At 32.3% G+C, this 18,892-nt stretch overlaps 2 protein-coding genes across 4 annotated transcripts in view; one reads left to right on the forward strand and one right to left on the reverse strand.

The window, feature by feature from the left end:
- The window catches only part of LOC116340206 (cysteine-rich motor neuron 1 protein), a 51,507-nt gene extending 47,296 nt beyond the window's left edge, over window positions 1-4,211 (forward strand). For all 3 annotated transcript variants that reach the window (XM_031766548.1, XM_031766549.1, XM_031766550.1), the window contains exons 3-4: window positions 810-1,544; window positions 1,903-4,211. In XM_031766548.1, the coding sequence (XP_031622408.1) occupies window positions 810-1,544; window positions 1,903-2,237 (1,070 nt within the window). In that variant the 3' untranslated portion in view covers window positions 2,238-4,211. The remainder of the gene's footprint in view (window positions 1-809; window positions 1,545-1,902) is intronic.
- A 6,906-nt stretch (window positions 4,212-11,117) lies between these two features.
- Window positions 11,118-18,551, reverse strand: LOC116340268 (ceramide glucosyltransferase-like). Its single transcript, XM_031766672.1, has 7 exons — window positions 17,600-18,551; window positions 17,057-17,408; window positions 14,453-14,555; window positions 14,159-14,260; window positions 13,929-14,041; window positions 13,215-13,842; window positions 11,118-13,143 (listed from the first exon to the last, which is right to left on the reverse strand). Exons 1-7 carry the CDS (start codon window positions 17,695-17,697, stop codon window positions 12,857-12,859), a joined length of 1,683 nt encoding a protein of 560 aa, XP_031622532.1. The 5' UTR covers window positions 17,698-18,551; the 3' UTR covers window positions 11,118-12,856.
- Between the last annotated feature and the right edge of the window lie 341 nt (window positions 18,552-18,892).

Raw genomic sequence — 18,892 nt, forward strand, 5'->3', positions numbered from 1 at the left:
TTTGCGCTGTCTGTTTGTATATTTGGTTTTTGCTCACATAAATTTGTATTCGTCTTTTTGCAGAATATTCTGTATGTTATTGTTTTCTTCTTAGGCCGTCATTTCACCTCGGTTTTTAATTTATTACACCCGAATGAAGAGATTTCTCTCAAATATCACATTAAATTCATCGTCATTTTCGTTCAAATTCTTTTCTTTCTTTTGCTCATCAGTTTTATTGTTGTTCTTGTTGTTGTGTATTCGTTCTACTAATTTTTCATCATGAAATCCTCTCTCAAAATCCGTCATTGTAAACACTTTGAAATTAAATTTAGATTTTCTGTTGTGATCAAGCAAAATAGAGCGAGAAAAAAAGAGAGAAAGAGAGAAAAGTGATTTCTTGTGTGGCATGATAACAAATGACACTTTGAAATGACGCGCACACTCTCACGCACGCATAAAAAAAATCATATCGTATCCATCGCCAACAACAACTCAAAGAAATGCGTCTTGTTTACAATCACTTGTGTGAACATAAAAAAAGAGAAGCGAACATAACGCGAGCGAGGTGGTTAAAGAATGAGCGAGTGAGCTAGCGCTCATAAACGATACCATTTAATCGTTTTCGCTTAATTGAGACATGAGAGTTTTGTAATTTATTCGAATTTGTTATTTTTAGTGACGTACACATATTTTATATGGTATTTAATTGAGATTTATAATTTTGTTGTATCTCTTTTTTTGCTCCTCTTCTCGTATTTTTTTCTTATTCGTTTTACATTTTCTCTTTCTTTTTGTTCCGTTTCATGTTCTCCGTTTTGCTGATACAGAGCCACCTGATTGTTCGAGCATCGTGTGTGACCTAAAATGTCCAGCCGATAGTAAAGTAATTCGAATTGATAGTTATGATTCGATCATTTTACCGGTAAATGGATCCGAAACGCCAATACACGAGACAAACATATCGAAACAAAAACGTGCCATATTGACAAGACAACGTGAAACGATTAAAATTGTTCCCGCCGGTGATTATGTTCGACGTCGTCGTGATGTCATCAATGACACAATATCATCCCCATCATCATTAGCGTCCCAAAAGTGTTGCGAATGTAAATGTGATTTTTCCAAGTGCCCGGATCTCAAGTGCCCATCCAATGAATACAAAATTACCATTGCACCCGGTTCACAGGTGCCGGGCAGTTGTTGCACAAAATACCATTGTAGCAAAGAAAAACCAACATGCTATTCGGCTGCATTGAGACGACATTTTAATGCATTTGAACATTGGAATGAAGATTCATGCACACACTGTGAATGCACTGAAACTGGCGAAACAAATTGTATACAATCATCTTGTAAACCATTGAATTGTGCAAAGAAACAAGAAATCGAAGGTGAATGCTGTCCAGTTTGTGATCATAGTGATAGTAAATTTTGCGATACAGAGATTGATTGTGAACTTCATTGTCGTAATGGATATGAATTTGATCCGGTGCGTGATTGTGCCATTTGTACATGCGTGAAGACAATAACATCAACCATAAAGACAACAACCATTGCACTCGGTAAGAAACGTACGAAAATTTACTTTTTATTTAAAAGAGTTTTTGCAGCGAAAAGATTTTGTTTTGTAAAATGTCGATATTTGTCTTATTTTCAATTTTGAATCGTTTGATTGAAGTGTTAAGATATTTTTGAAGTTTTGAAACATTCGACTAACTTCCCCTGGAGAGTGTATTTAAAATAACACCTTTACAAATAACGTAGAAACAACATTTTTTCAAAAAAAAAAAAAAAAAAAAAAAAATCAAATCGCCAGGATTTTTACTTTCGATTTGCCACTTGTTTATTAATTAATTGTTTTATTTCACTTTATCGAATTTACCCAATGGTAATCATTTGCCCCATTTTCTACTTTTCCAGAAGATTTTTCAAACAACACAGTAGCAATTGTTCCAACAACGACAACAACCGTAAGCACTACGACGACCACAGCTAGCCCGACTACCACATCCAAATCATCGGATCGAATCACTGAGACCGTTACCGAATCAGATGTACAAACTGATAACAATAATTCGTCAACCAAACCATATATTGATGAGGATGAAAATTGGACATTTCATATGCCAATTGTGATGGGTATATGCATAACAATCGGAGCATTTTTAATAATCGTATCTCTGACGTGTCGACACATCAGCAACAACAAGGATAAGCATCATTTGAATCGCAAGCAAAACACTCCGTTAATATGATTTGACGAACAAAGAAAAAAGGAACACACGATCATTTCCAAATGGGTTGCCATTAGGAAGGCTCGATTTTTTTTCGATTTTTTTTCTGCGAATTTCTTTGAATTTCGACTTATAATCCATTTTATCAGGTTCAGGTGTAATTTTGTGATGTTTTGATTTTTCGACTGGGATACTCGCGACAGTACGTTTGGCAAACTCATTGCCATCGTGTGTCAACTATGAAAACTATGAAGAAAGCAAACAAAAAGAGATAGAGAGAGAGAAACAAAGTAGAAATGGAAAATAACAAGTGAAATAAAAACCGTTTGCCTGGCGGAATAGAAATACAAACAATTTGAAGAAAAAAGAGTCGAATTTTGATTTTGATTTAAGTCTAGTTATATAGGATTTCTAAATGTAGGAACTAGAAATTAAACACTAGAAATGAATATCAAACAAAATGCGCAAGCTCGCTCACGCGCATACATCAATTGTGGCCGAATTGAATGCTGATGCAAAAAAAATGGCCATTACTTGGCTAACTATCGTTCTCATTTCTCCATTTTGATCATTTTAAATTAATTAATATTTTAAACACGAAAAAATACATAAACTGCGATAGCTAATCAAGGTCACTTCACTTGCAGCGCATATATATATATATTATCTTTTTTTTCCATACTTTTCCGTCGCATCTGCGAATGGTATTAGTATTTTTCGTTCGTTTTTGCCAAGTTTCATACATTCAAAATGTTATTGCAACATAAAGTGGAATTTTCTATTTAAGACAAAGAAAAAGGGAAATAATTAAATTGAACACGCTGTTCGTTTGAAAGAAGAAAAAAAAATTACAAAAATTTTTACATTTAAGGCACCAAACTTTCAATCATATCCCATACGTTTCAATTTATTTTTCTTTAATCATCGCCTCCTTTTTTGTGATAATCATAATCATAAATCACCCGATGACCGATTACGATGGAAATATGAAAGTAGAGCAAATGCTTTGAGATTTTTTTTTGCTCTAATTTCAATCGATTTCATATGTGGTTTAAAAAAAAAACAATGTCAAACATTTCTTTTGAGAAAAAATCTTCACGAAATAGTTAAATTGGCCATTGCTTAATTTACACTTATTTTCCACACACTTGAATGAATAAACATTTTTTTATATTGCCGAATAAAAATACATTTTGCCAATTTTGATGGCAACATTTAGAGCAGAATGTCCAGATTGAAGCCGAATTTAACTTGCCCAGCATTGTTTGACCACATTTGTATCTTTACCTTCGTATTTTGCATCAAGTTTTTTTGTTTTGAAAAAAAAAAAAAATAACGATTTTAAATCAAATTTGTTCATAGAGCCGAATTCGATGCTCGATTGATCTATAACAATCATTCATGAGAGAAAGAGAGAGGGAGAGAGAGAAAGAGAGAGAGAGAGAATATATATCAAATAAAAAACCATATTTCTTTTATTTTTATTATTATTTTTTGTCTTTTCTTCGTTAAGTTGTTAGTTTTTATCATAAATTATATATTTTATTTGTAATTCGTATCATAATTATATATTTTTATTTTATGCAAATGTAATAATCATCTTGCCAATTGAAAAGTATTTTTGTATTATGATTTTTAATAAGGCATTATTTCAAAAACACAAAAAATACGAAAAATAATTCAAAAAATGTTTTGCTTGCGATGCACTCATTTACGGCTAATTTTTGCAATGAAACACAATCGAATCGAGCCGTTTGGCAATCGCACAACCTATATCCCCTCAAAAAAAAAATCTAATGATTGTCATACAATTACATTTAAAATATTTACAAATGGAAAGAAAACGAAAAGAAAAGAATGTTCTCTCGTCTGTATTATTTCATTTTTGCCCATTCATGCTTCTGCAAAAAAGAAATCCTTTAAACTTATAAATGGTCAAAATTGAACCAATTTTTTTTTATTTTTTTCCTTCAAGTTTTTAAGACGTTATACTTTATATACAAACATTTTCAAATGATAATTAACTAATTTTATTCAAGAAGATAAAATGCAAAAAAAAAATTTCAAATAAAAACAAACACAAAAATGTGAAAAATACGAAAATAATCGACTTTTTCTTAATTGTGATTTTCAGCATATTTTGTCCTTTTCAGCAGAAGATCTGAAGCCGAGAAACGCATCAATTCAAAAGTGAATACCTTAAAAAGGTCATAAAAGTGTGAGAGCACAACAAATAAAATGGCTTGATAGTATCTCGTATTTTTTTCTCTCGCCACAAATTGAATGTGTGGCTCACTCCAGGGGGGAATTGAACTATCTTCATAAAGTAACTTTGATGATATGGTAAGTATTTAACAGTCGTTTAAAAAGGATTACTTTCCAAATGGTTGGAATTAAAGATCGTGGAATTGTAATAAAGAATCGACAGTCCAGAACTCTTAAATTTATTACTTTATTCTTTTATTTTGTTATATTCAAAGTCCACTTCGAATATTGTTTACTTGTTAATTTTACAAATTGACTGATTTTGTCAACCGCTTGTTTATGCGTTCTCTGTTCGTCGTCGTTCTCTGTTTGCGGCGGTTTGTTCATTTACATGTGTGTGTGTGTGTTTTTTTAAAATGAAAACCGAACCACAAAAAAATTGCTTGAAAACGTGTCCAAATTGCAGAGAAAAACGCGATGAAAAAGTATGGACATTGAGACGCCACAAAACTTAGTGGATATGCATTGAAAACGGAGAAATAAAAATGGAAAAGCAAAATCGCTTACAAATGAAATAATTATTTTTTTTTTCTTTGTATACGCATTTCGTTGGGTTCCTTCACTCAAACGAGAATAAAAGCACAGAAGGTAAGAGAAGAATGTAATTTGGATTGTGGTATGTTTTTTTTTTCTTTCGCTATTTGGCGAGAAAACGGCGTCAGAGCAAAAAAAAATAATAATAATAAATTAAATGAATGGAGAGTGGTGTATGGTGCAAGTGCATGTGAATGCCAAAAAATCGAATAGCGTTTTTCGATTCTGTAAACTACAGCAAATTGCAAAATATAAATTTCCATGAGTCTTTCAATTTTCGTCGCTTTTTATTTCCTTTTTTTTTCAACGCGTGACTGAATTGTAGAGTGTAATTCGAACTGAATTTAATGATGATTCATGAATAAATTGAGACTTTAAAGCACCATCGTTTAATTTACATTGTATAGTATTCACTGTTGCACCGAATATGATTTCCAATTGAATTGCAGGCGAAACCTAGTTATAAATTACGTAAAAAGACTGTATCGCATCACAGCCATCTATTAAACATCGTCATTTTGCTTACCTGTTTATTTAGTCTCTCGATCTTTCTCGTCATGAATCAGCTCAAGGCTCAAGGCAAATTCAACCCAATGTCAACGAATTCGATATGCACATTATTATTAATAAAAAAGAACAAAATCGATCTGTAAAAATTGAAAGACGTGCACAAACAAAGTAACACACACTCCAGTTTTATGATAAAACTGTATTCAATTGCATCATCATCTTCATAGAAAATCGATTCAAATCGAATGAAATCATTGATTCTGTGTCATCACAATGTGATGTTTTTATTCAAAATATTTAGCAAGAGAAAGAATGAAATCAATAGAGAATATTCTGTTTATCTCGGTTTCATAAATAGATTTCAAAGCAATTAACGGCCAATTTGACCTTTATGAGCGTTTTGTGGTTTTATCACAACAAATCTCACTTTTACGACCAATAAATTAAGTTATTACAATCCTTTCGATGACACCGGGTCATGCCGTTTTTTTTTTGTTTTTGCTTTTTTTTATTACATATGTCTTCGTTTACTTTGTTCATTGATTTCTTAGGTTTTTTTTCTAAGAATGAAAATCGTTGATATTTTCAGCGAGTCGTTAATTCAAGCAACTGATTGTGATCCAAAAATAAGATGACATCAAGCATTTTTTTACGAGCTGAATTTATACACAGTTGATATTGCAAGTGACAGAGGAAAAAGAAATGAATAAACAAAAAGAAACTACGCGTGGCATTGTCATTCGAATTTTTAATCGCGCCAAGCCAAAACAAATATGTGTGACGTGTTCTGAGTAAATTATAAATGCGTTATCAAAAAAAAATTGCAATGTGGCTTAATTCAACATAGATAATTTGGCGTTTCCATGTGTTATCGTTTTCAAAGGTGACATTGTCACACAATTTTGAGCAAAATATTTTCTTCGTCGCATTTAAATACAGGTATTTAATTCTGGATTGCAATGCACATTTTTTTCTCACTTTTTCTGTTCAAATAATTACATAAGATCACATTTTTGCACCTCATTTGTTGATGATTTTTTTTTTAACCATTGAATGCGCTGCATGTCACCGTTACTCAAGATTAGTATCACATCAAAGTGCCGAAAATTACAACACTGTCAAAATGCACACAAACACATTTACATGTCAATTAATCATCTGATGTATTGTGTTTCACACGATTTTTGATTGACTGTAATTTGACATGAAATTGGCATTCCTTTGTGTTAGCTGTTTTGTTTGACAAAAAAAGTACATTTTGTTCATCAAAATTATTCAATATGGATTTCGTTCGAAATAAAATCTGATGATTTTCCATTCTCAGAAAGCAGAAAAACGATGTGAACAAAAACGAAGAGTCAATTCATTCAAGCAATTCGGTATCATTGATTTACTTTACATCAGTTTTATTGACTTTTTTTTGTGTTCAACTTAATTGTTCAAAATGTGGCGAATTGTTCATGCAATTTGCAACATATAATGTTAATTTTCACCATTTGCAAATTGAAATCGATCAAATTCAGATAAATAAGCCACTTTATGATATAACTAGAATTGTTATCGTTGTTAAACGAATTTCACACCATTTGATTTCATTCGCTCTCTCTCTCTTTCTCTCTCTGTATTTTTCTTAACTCATGCACATCAATTAATGAAAATAACAAAACGATTTATAAATGAATACTGTCACACTTGTGCATATGCCTAAGTGACATTGATTTGATACTTCGAATTGGTGATTGATTGATTAGAATATGTTACTGTTGTTATGAAAGACATTTTCGATATAACATAATTGAACATCAAATTTCTTTTTTTTTTTTTCATTTTCACTTTGAATCATTTTATTAAGTCACATTGAAAATTGTCTGTCTGCCCGATAAATGACAATGGTGCCACACATTTCAAATACATTTCAATAGAAATTAATCATGTTTCGATGAAAGTGTTTATTTCGACAGTACTGTGCAGCATCGAAATTGCGATGATATCACAGATGTACATTTTATCTTATGATATTGCTCTGCACTGGTGACTATTGACTCGCTGAATGCAGCTTCGAAACACGGTGATGACAAACTAATTTGTGTGTTTACGCTCAAAGTTTCGACACTTGCACACTTTCGTCCTTCGGACATTTTGCCCATGATATAATTTCAAACAGAGAGTTGGTCTAAGCAACGAAAAAAATTTCATGTCTTTGGAAAAAATGACCGAGGATTAAGGTTGCATATTGGATTATTGGATTAGATCGGGGAGTGTACTAGGTCTGCTATCCAGCATTATCCGTAGTTCCTCGTTGCTCAGGTCCAATAATCCAATAGGTTGCATATAGTTAATGCGATGAAATAGCTTTCAACTTTTTGTGCGGGAAGACGCTTCTACTAACGCTTAAGAGTTCTAACAGAATTACTCCTGCAATCAAAATTAACTCCCAAAATGAATCTACTAGTTAGATTTAGCGAACTAGAGCATTCCAGCCGTTTACACGTTTTGCTAGTTCAATTTATCCATTTAAAAGTTTTTTTTTATACAAAACAGTTACCTACGAACAGTTTACCTAATAATCAAAACGATTTTTCATTTCTGAAGATATTTTGCAAATACAAAGTAAATTTAATAGTGACAACTATTAATGTTTCGAACACGATTTCATCTCAACGAGAGACAAGATAAATTCTTGTTCTTTTTTTAAATCATTACAATACAACATTCTTAATATGCATATCGGCCATAATCTCATGAACAAGAGACAACCAAATAAAATGAGGCATCAAAACACTGCGCTTAATCTACTTCAATTTGTTTATGCCTAAAACAACATCAATCAGATTATATACGAAAACCAAACATAACATGACTTACTAAAGCGAAATAAAGCCGAAGGAGAAAATCTTTAAACTACACGTAAATCACAACGTTTAAATGTGTTTGTGTGTGTGTGTGTGTGTGGATATTTTCTATCAATTACTATCGCCAATTGAAATATATGGCCGTAATTTAAAATTATAGTCTTTTTAAGTGCATGCTCGTTGTTTTTATGTGGGTGGTGATTTTTTTTATCTTTAAAAAATGGATTTTCGTTCGCAACAACGGGCCACTAATGTTAAGGTCAATACTGTACCAAAGCATGCAATACTGTGCAAATCAAACAGGGTGGCCAAATGATAATGCACAGAAAAAGCAAAACGAGAAAAAAAATTAAATAATTGAACGTCAATTTTCTAATTTAACAACATCAAACCGGATCAGTTTGAAATGATGTAAGCACATCGCAAAATGATGACGATCATTCTTTCAAGGCATATAATTACGACCGAGAGAAGAAATACAATGCAAAAAGTACGCTGGACGAATCTTCCGATAAATATGCAAAACCGTGCGTGATGATGAATATGCAAAGAGAACCGAAAGCAATAACAACTCTTACCGAGTCTTGTTATACAATTTCGATTTGGGCCAAATGCAATCAGTATGTATTTATCGTAAAAATGCCGAAACGTTTCATTATATTCGTCGGCTGAGTCGCATCATGCAAATCGATAACTTTACCGTTGTTTTCCAAGTTTAAAAAAAAAACCGATCCGTTTTTTTTTATCTCAACCATTTAAATACTAAGCGAATGTTCCATCGAAAGTGTTCGGTTAGAAAAATTACAAATCATTTTCATCACATTAATTTTAATTGGAACGTTTCATCGAAAATGTGCAATACATTTCCATTCGATAAAATCAATACAAATTAAAATTCAATGAACCAATTGAATTGAATTTGATTTTATTGCATGTGTCGAGGCGTTGATTGAACCACCGATCACGATTCTATAGTGGATACTAGAAAATGGTGAAATCAATTTTTTTTTCTATCTTTGTATTCAATTGCGTTAGAAAGTGATTTTTTGCAACTGATTTTTGCAATTGATTCTTTTCCGAACTGATGAAGAATTGATTTAATAAAAATTGGTGGCTCCACAAAAAAAAGTTTCAATGTCGAACCAAGCAAAAATTTCGGTTGATCAGTTTCTAAGCAATGAAATTAGCAATGTTCGACAGTGACCATAAAAGACGATGTTACAAAGTTTTTGCGACAAAGTGATTCTCTCCTACGTCGTTTGACCGTTAGTTCACCGAGAACGGATGCTATTTAAAAACACTGTGTGCAAATAAAAAAAAAAACATGTTTTATTGTATACACTTCGTATTATTGCTAGCGTAACAATTTTGTTGATTGTCAAATGTTTGCGAATGGCGGCGAAGTGATTTGAATTTCAACAGATTAAGAGATTTAACTCTTTGTTCTTACTTACATGACTCTTCTCTTTGCTAAATTTGCATATCCAAATAATTGCAAATTGTCTTATGACACACGATACGGTGTGAAAATAAAAGATTTTGCAATAAATAAAGAAATCGGTCAATGCTCACCGATTTATGAAAACAACTCCGAAAATAGTAAAACCAAGTCATTAAATTGACTTTTCAACAAAAGCGATTCACCGATGAATCGACTGTATATGTCGGTGCGGCTGTAAAAATGGATGCAAAATTTAAATATTCAATTCACAGATACGAAACGTTTTAGTCACTAAGTGTCAATAATTGATTTTTACAATATTAGCGTTGTGTATATTCCGGATTTATTGCAAATCTGAAAAAATATGTGCGCAAACAAAAGAACAGCGATAACCTAATCAAACACAGACAGGCAGAATTGATCCTTAAGCTCTTTATATTTAATGGATAATGCAATTTATTGTTAGTCCATACTAATTTCTGATGTCTTTGAAAATGGATTACATTTTTGCGGATTTTTCAGAAATATTCTGGATTTTTAATTCGTTCCAAATGAAATTAAAAGCGATCGCTCTTCACTCTTTGTTTATTTTAAATGTATAGTTTTTATATTTTCATTTATTTTAATATTGAATTATTCATAAGATTTTACACATAATTTAATTCAGAGATATTCAGATTTTAAAATTTCGATAACCAAAAAAGTTAAAAGAAAATGTTGAAATACTTTTTTTTTTAAATACATTTGCTCTGTTGAAGTTCCGTTTTGCTTACAACAGATAGCTCTGTGTGCGGTTGAGAGAGAAATTACGATTCTACTTTATCAAACTGTATGATAACAGGTGCGGGAGGATGATACATAGCTAGTTTTAAGCGCTGAATTCAAACTTAAAAGTTTCGATAAAGTTCGGGCGATTCTTTGTTCTCTTGGGTAAAAAACAATGAAGTTTTCAGTTTGGTTCAACTGATTTTTTTTTTTGAAAACAGTTTTTCTAGGTTTAATTTTAAATTATCAACGATTAAAATCTACGTTTTAGAAGCGAAATGTTTCCTCAATGAAATTTTGAACATATCGAGGGCCTATGGAAGAATAAAAAAATTATTCCGCCAAAAAGATACTTAACCAAAAAAATGTAAAAAACAAACATTTTAAATATTGATGTACTAATAGTTTTTTCGCTTTATTATGTACAATTTATTTATACATGATAAAATGGAACAATTTTCATGGAGGGGACACATATTATGTGTTTGCGCGTGTGTTTGTGTATTAAATGAAACAGTTTATCCGTTTTTTTTGTTTTTTTTTTTTTCTTTTAATAATTAAATCTAATTTTGGATGCAATCAAAGTCGCGACACAAGTTCGGAAAATATTTTTGTTTTGTCTCTCCCAGCAGCGCATTAGATGGAAATAAATGGAATAAGAGGTTCAAAGGGGAATATTCCCCATTTCAAAAGATGATATTATAATTCATTCACTATATGCCATAATTTCTTAAGCTAAAAAATTAACCAAATTTTATTCATATATTCATAATAGAATGGAATTGTCACAAACAAATACTAAACACCTTTATTTCTTCCTATCAAGCGATTAACGTTACTTTCAAAGTAGCCACATTCAGATTAATTTGTATAATGATTTTTTCTCTTTCATTCTCTTGCCAAATACAAAATAATGCATAATAATTTTTATTTATAATTTCAAATTTATTTATGGATATTCAATTTAATTTTGGATTTGACGCCACATTTAAAAAACAAACAATCAAAATAAAAGACACTTTACATGTTCACTCCAAAAACAAAAACAAAAATAATCTCTTTGTTACAACCGTTTTTGGTTGCTTTTTTTGGTTTTTTTCTCCGCCTTCTTCCTCATTTCTTCTGCAAATTTTTGGAAATTGTCATCATTTGCAATGTCTTTTGATTGAATGCTTACTTCTTTTTTTTTGCGTTTTAAATTCATTTCCACTTTTGAAAATGATTGGCAACAAACTTAACTCAATAAAATTACACCACAAATCAAAATAAATTAAACATGAATGCACGTTGATGCAAAAGCGTAATTAAAATTGCCTAAAAAAAAAGCGACAAATGACGACGCTGTCGTCCCGCGTATAAATATTACTGCAGCCCATGTGAGCTGTGGTGCTTAATTTTGGCAAATGAATTTAAATAAAAAAAAAAGATGTGTCCATTAAATATTTATCAAAGAATAGATTCTCTTTTTTTTCAGATTTTTCTGTTTGCTTAATTTTCAATTCTAAATGGTAAACGCCGCAAATATGAGAGTTCTGATTGTCGATAAACCAATTGCGCTGGCGTGTGATTTTGTAGGGTGAGGGGTTGAGTGTGTTCGAAAAGATGAAAAGTGATTTAAAAAATGTGTTTCTGTGCACAAAAACTAGCAATTGAGTCAATTAAAAACAAATTTAATTTTTAAGTACTAATTTATGAGGTAAAAATACTCTGCAATTGGTTTTTTTTCTTCTTTGTTTGTTCATGTTGGCATATTGTGGACACAAGTTCACAAATGACTCGCGCGCGTGTTTGTGTATATAGGAATGAAAGCTGATGTTTCGACTAAAGCATTTTTGAATTATTACCGAAAAATTGATTCAATTTTAGTATTGTTCAAAAAATCGTTCATTTCTCTATCATTCTTTTATTTCTTCAATTAAAAAAATGTATTCTGACTGTCAATCAGTTGCCTTTTTTGTCATCAAATGGTAACCGGTATTTTGCATAATCAGGGAATTTGTTTTTTTAGTAGATGTGAAAATCCCCATAGGGACACAATGCAATTTTCTAAAAAAAAATTGATTCCGTTGATTCATAGGAATTTAGCGAGTGACTGACAGTGAATTCGATTTTCAATTTCTAATTCAACCGGTTTTCAAGAAATAAGAAACGTAACAATATAGCTCTGCTTAATTTTATTCTTTTTCACCCTTTCTATCCCATTCTCTGTTAGACACATAATCAGCATTGGGCAAGCAAAAATTCATATGTAGATTTAGAGTACGCAGATGTGATTAGGCATCCATCCCAACTGAAATCGAAATACAATTTCGATGTTGCGATGACAACGAAAAATCGTTGATTGAAGACTTGTTGTTGCTTAACGTATTTAATTTTTCACACCAATTCACGCCACCGCCGCCACCACCACCGATACTGTCCACTTTCGATAAACCATTGTGTGATAATGGCATTTGATTTCTTATACTAATTGATCCCTCAAACAAATTTGTTGGCGATGTTTTGCTTGGCTTATGCAATTTCTTATCACTCTCATCAATTGCACATTTTATATTATCACCTGTGAAAATCGAAAATAATAAGAAAACAGTTGGAATCAATTTTTGTTTGTTTTTATAAGCGAAAATTTACCATTTTCTTCTGTAATTTCGTATGCAATGCCACCCCAAGCCAAACGAAAAACACGTTCACGCCATCGTATCGCCGGATCCCATAGTGCATTAAAGAACAAATATGGTCCAGTGCATTCGCGTAACAGCCAACCAACGACAAATTCAAATTTATTAAATGGCAACGTGCCATTTTGAACGATTGACAACATTAGCCAATCGCTTAGCAGCCACATTAGAATGTGTACTAAATAAAAGACAAGCGCATCCCAATGAAATAGAATCGATACAGACCATGAGGCCAATGCACCCAAAACCATGCATTCGGATAACGGTTCCAATATGATCATTGTGGGCAACATAGCAACACGCAATTTAACCCAACGGGTTAATCGGGCTTGAAACGTCGATATATCACAAATGCCGGAATTTTGCCATGCCGGTTGACTGCTTATGGCCAATTTCCAACCACGATCCATGAACGCTTGTGCAATGAAAAAATCTTCAGCCAAATAACAACCGAATGCCTGCAAGCCGCCTAATTCAGCCAGCACATTTCGTCGCATCAAACATGACATGCCCGTGTGACAATTTATACCCAATAAATCGGCTGATAAATAGATACGCGATTGTACGGTTCCGAAAAATATCTAATGATAAGGAATGAGAATTAAATAGTTTATTTTATGACATTTGCTCAACGAAAATGTTTGTGTAATAATTTTTGCCCACATACCTTTTCAAATGTTGCCGCAAATCCTTCGCGATCACACGTGAATGGCATCTGATGAACTAAACCCACTTTGCTAGTCATGTATTCGACCATATCGAGTAACGTATCCTCTTTCACTGTTTTAATGATATCAAGTACAGCAATAATTAGGTACAATTTTTTTTTGTTTTGTTTTGTTTCAACATGGGCCTGAAATGGTGAGTAGAGGGCGAGAATAAGGTTAGATTACTTACTTCGAATACCACTGTCCGATATCATAACCAGTTCATATTTAGCTGCCACATATCCTTGGTGCATGTTATTTATTTTTGGATTGACTCCCACATTTGATCCACCTGTCCGCAACGATACCACGCCATAAATTGAAGGAATTTGAAAACGAGAGAGAGAGAGAGAGAGAGAGAGAGAGAGAGAGAGAGAGAGAGAGAGGAAGGCACACAATATAATATAATTAATGACGCTCATAATAGGTATATTGATTCAAAATGACGTTATTTATTTCAATCGACAACGATTGTTCCACCCACCAATGAATAATCTTGAATCGATCGTTGGATACTTTTTCCTCAGTGTTTGCACAACGTCAATAGCCGGATCACAATTATCCTCAATACAAAATAGAAGCTCATACTAGATAAAAAAGAAAGAAAGTAAATTAACTTAATTATTTTTTGTTGTTTCATTCATCGAAGTTGGTTGCTGTTTCGCAATAAACATTTCATTCGTTTCAAGTCCATCGTATTTACGATGGAAACAATACTGCTGGCATTCGATATATGCGACGAACACTTTGTTGACTTCAACTTTGACACCAGTTTAAATGTGAAATGATCATTACATTTACATGTTGAACTGTTACACGAACAAAATGCACCGAATCCATCAATTTTGATTGGTTATCGGGAGCGGCAATATGATGAATATTTTGGATAAATAGCTATAATTCATGATTGATGTCAGTTATTAACCTCGGAACAATTGATGAAGGAAATATACATCGGCCAGTAGTGTGCGAATGTTGTGTATAGAGGAAGGAGTTTACTTCCGTGGCTTTTGAAAAATTCCAACGACCCTCTTCGAAACCTGACCTCGCATACTACTGGCTCAGCATAGGAAATTATGGTTTTGAAATTTTTTAATTTGTTAAATTAAAAAAATAAATAAATTCAAATAAACATCAGAATATCAAATTACACGCAACAAATGCCCGATTAGATTATAAAACATCAACTGAATTCTAAATAAGCTGAAAAATCATCAAAACACACTGAGCATAATCAACAATTAAATGGTTGCTTGTTAGTAGATTAATTTGAAATAATTTATTTATAAGCAGTTTGTAGCCGCCACAGGGAATTCCACACATATGCTGCCTTTTTTTAAAGCCAATTAACAACAAAATGTAATTAGAGGGAAAACTATATGTTTGTTTGTGGTGTGGGAATTTCATGAATCGAATCAAGAATAGACGAAAGGGGAATCAAAGCGATGAAAACCCGTTTTTTTTTTTGTTTTATCGCAAAGACTGGACAACAAATTATTGATCTTTAAATTTTCCTTTTGTTTAAAAATGAAACAGAAATAGAACACTTCATTCACATGATAGAATGTCGCATGTTTGACGTGCATGTCGAAAGAGTAAAATCTTGAGAGAGGAAAAACAATCATCGATACCTTTATTCAACATCTATTTCGACTTGTTAGCTTATATGGTAGACATTAGCATATCTGACCGTCTGGCTAACATGACATTAACATTATATTGTAAGCATTCAAGCACTATGAATAAATGCAAATCGAACTGACATACACAGACACACACACGCACCTATGCATGTATAGAGGCAGAATGCGACACGATAAATCATTTCAATCAGATTTTCTTGGAACTAATCAGTATTCGTAGAGTCGAAAACGACAATGCCTGTGAAATCTCTGTTAATAATGACAAATTGCAATTACTTATATACACTTAAAGGCATGTAAATTCAAGCAGCTGATAATTGTATGAAATTGGAATTTCGTTTGTATAATTGACAGCTCGAATTGAAAACTATCATTTTTATTTGTATGACTTTAAATTCAGATATTTTATAATGATGACAATACATCACGTCATTTTCTTTGATAAGATTGGAGCATGACGAATGGGGTACAACATGGCAAAAAAGCAAGAAAAAAAAATGATAACGTATAAAAAAAAAGAAATAACTACACAATAGAAATGGTTTGTTTGTGTGTATGGTATGGAGATGATGGCACACACTAATTGGCCCACATATTTAAGTCTCGACATTACTATTTAACCCTAATTGAATATTTCTGAAAGAGCATATGCATTGAATGTGACCAAAAAATGCCAAATGTATTTGAATTTTATAAAGTCACAATATTCTATTGTTTAAAGCAGTGCCGAAGTGATATACAAAAAACCATACAAGGGCAATGAAAAGCAAAGAAAAAAGAATTCAACATCAATTGAACTAGACATGAGTCGCATAACATTCAGAGTTGATTCGATGAATTTTTTAACAATGAAAATACAATCAATTATTCACGCCTATTTGCTAAACGATTAATCTCACAACGACAATATTCAAATTCAATTGTTTTTTTTCCTCCCCAAGTTATTTCACCTAGATTTAAACCAGAATCATAAATGAATTCCTTACATTCCTTGAATACCAGCAGCAATTTGTTTGTAATAGTTTTTTTTTTCTTTGAATAATCACATTTGATTGTTTGATTGACTCAAATCGATTTCTTTATAAAGTAGAACCTCTCTTTAACGGATTCTTTTAACATTGATTACATTTTTTTTGCTAACCTTCAACAGCGTTTATGCCAATTTTGATCAAAAGAACGAATTTGTTTTCAATAACAATAAATATCAATCAGAGAATGAGAGATATTGTATTAATTGAGGTTTGATGGAAAACAAGTGATTTGAATTTAACATAGATGACAAGAAAATGTCAATATACCGGCGTATTTTGTAGTTTTATGAACCATTATTGAGTGCTAATCTTGTATGGAAACTCCAATAGCGTAAAAAAGCGTAGCTTCCGTTCAAAAGAGGTTCCACTGTATTTTGTTAAAGGAAATTGTGGCACATCGACTGTGTTTCTTACCGTTTGATAGTTCATAGTAAAAAAAGTTTCCAAATTTTGTTGCAAATTTGGGTCAACGCCCATAAGCGGTTTTAGAATTGATATTGATGGCAGTGGTTGTATTTCTCTAACTAAATTGATGGTGGATGACAATTGCGCGCTAACTGATGGCGGTGGCGACGACGATGTTGATGATGGCGACGCTGTCGATGAAGACGGTGATGTTGACGACGACAATGACGACGGCGTTGTTGACGATGATGTTTGTTGTTCCTGTTGCTGTTGTGTTTGTTGCTGTTCGGTGGCTTGTTCAATTTCCGATTGTTTCGACTTTATTACCGAAGCCTTAACTTTGCGATGTAATTTAAATTTGCTATATGCACCATACAACAATTGAATTGGCCCGAAAATGTGATCGAAACAAAAGACGCCAACATAATGAGAAGTGACACGAAAGAAATAACATAATCGAAATTAATCTTCCGCGTATACAAAACACTTATTACAACTAATTATTACATTGTTTGAGAAGCGTTTTATGTGAATTATTCTTATTATACGTACCCATAGCTAATGGCAAGCACGTGTAATAGCCACTTTCCACACCAAAATACGAAGAAAAATATCGCAAATCCATAAATAGTATATATCATCGGTGACATTTTCGCTGGAGTTTATCAATCGACGATGATTCCTTTGGCATTCTTTTTTCCGACGTTTATGTGGTTCGGCGCCACGATTTATTTTTGTTTTCTTTACTCGTCGGAGGACACACAAATTTGCTTTTTTTTATGGTAGACAAAAGCAACGAAACGACTAAACAAAAAAGAAAAAGATTTTTGTCAGGCACAATCACTGTATCCTTAATTTTGACTTTTATGGCGGTTTACAAGAGCATGGCCAAGAATCAATTGCTCGAATGTATAATTTTCATTTTATTTCACAAAAACACACACTCAATCACATTCATAATATATTTTTGTAGATTTATCAAATTTATATTGCACACACTCAATTATTTATTAATTATTTTTGTTTCGTCTTTTATTTTGTGTCAATTTTGACTGTCAAAACGCAATGTATAAATGATGATGATTCACTGTTCGTTATGGATAGCAATGGTCTACTGAATACATTAGACAAAGACAAACGTATGTGACTGGATTTTTTTTTCTATCGGCACATGGTTTTACACACGTCCACTTCACATACACATCTGTACATTTCTATTCGCTCGGTTCATTGTGTGTGTGTGTGTCAAAACGTCGGAATAACTGACAATGCGGTTGGCAACAATGCTAATAGCGCCACATAATTCAACTTTCAAATCGATTTTTTTTTTTCGAAAAAAAAAACTATTGCTTCCCATTATAAACTGTAATTTAATAAAATTACTGCCGTCACATGTAAATCGAGATACCATTGTAAAAAAAACTGAAAAATTGTATCAATGAAATCAAAAAATATGTCAACACAATTCAAATTGTAACCGATACGTAATGGCACCAAAGCGATTTTGCCTTTATTTGTTGTAAGACGCAAATTGCAGTTGGCATGTAAATTGCGTTCTTTTTCATCGATGAACCGATTGAGTCACACAGTGGAAAAAAGAGTATCTTAATCATATTCTCAAGTACCTCTCAATTCTTATACATATATACATATCTATATATATATATGTCAATGTCGCAGTATGTATGCGAAACAAAGAAACTGTTTGTCTGAAAAAAAATATGTGTGGAAATATTTAGGCGTGATATTTGATACAGTTATATATTCCACATTAAATGATTTAATACGTTCTCATGTATCGAATAGCCCATTGAAATGGTGTGGTTAACCAAATCAGTGATTTTT

This window comes from Contarinia nasturtii, unplaced genomic scaffold (assembly GCF_009176525.2).
Source record: "Contarinia nasturtii isolate CC-2019 unplaced genomic scaffold, AAFC_CNas_1.1 Cnas_scaffold_630, whole genome shotgun sequence".
Taxonomy (NCBI): Eukaryota; Metazoa; Arthropoda; class Insecta; order Diptera; family Cecidomyiidae; genus Contarinia; species Contarinia nasturtii.

What these genes read in the sequence shown, in the direction of transcription:
- LOC116340268 (XM_031766672.1), bottom strand. Translation starts at nt 17,697, where the DNA reads ATGTCACCGATGATATATACTATTTATGGATTTGCGATATTTTTCTTC. An exon ending in CGATTCAAGATTATTCATTG is followed by an intron (nt 14,261 to 14,452) that starts GTGGGTGGAACA and finishes CGTTGCGGACAG; the next exon opens with GTGGATCAAATGTGGGAGTC. An exon ending in TTGCGGCAACATTTGAAAAG is followed by an intron (nt 13,843 to 13,928) that starts GTATGTGGGCAA and finishes CCTTATCATTAG; the next exon opens with ATATTTTTCGGAACCGTACA.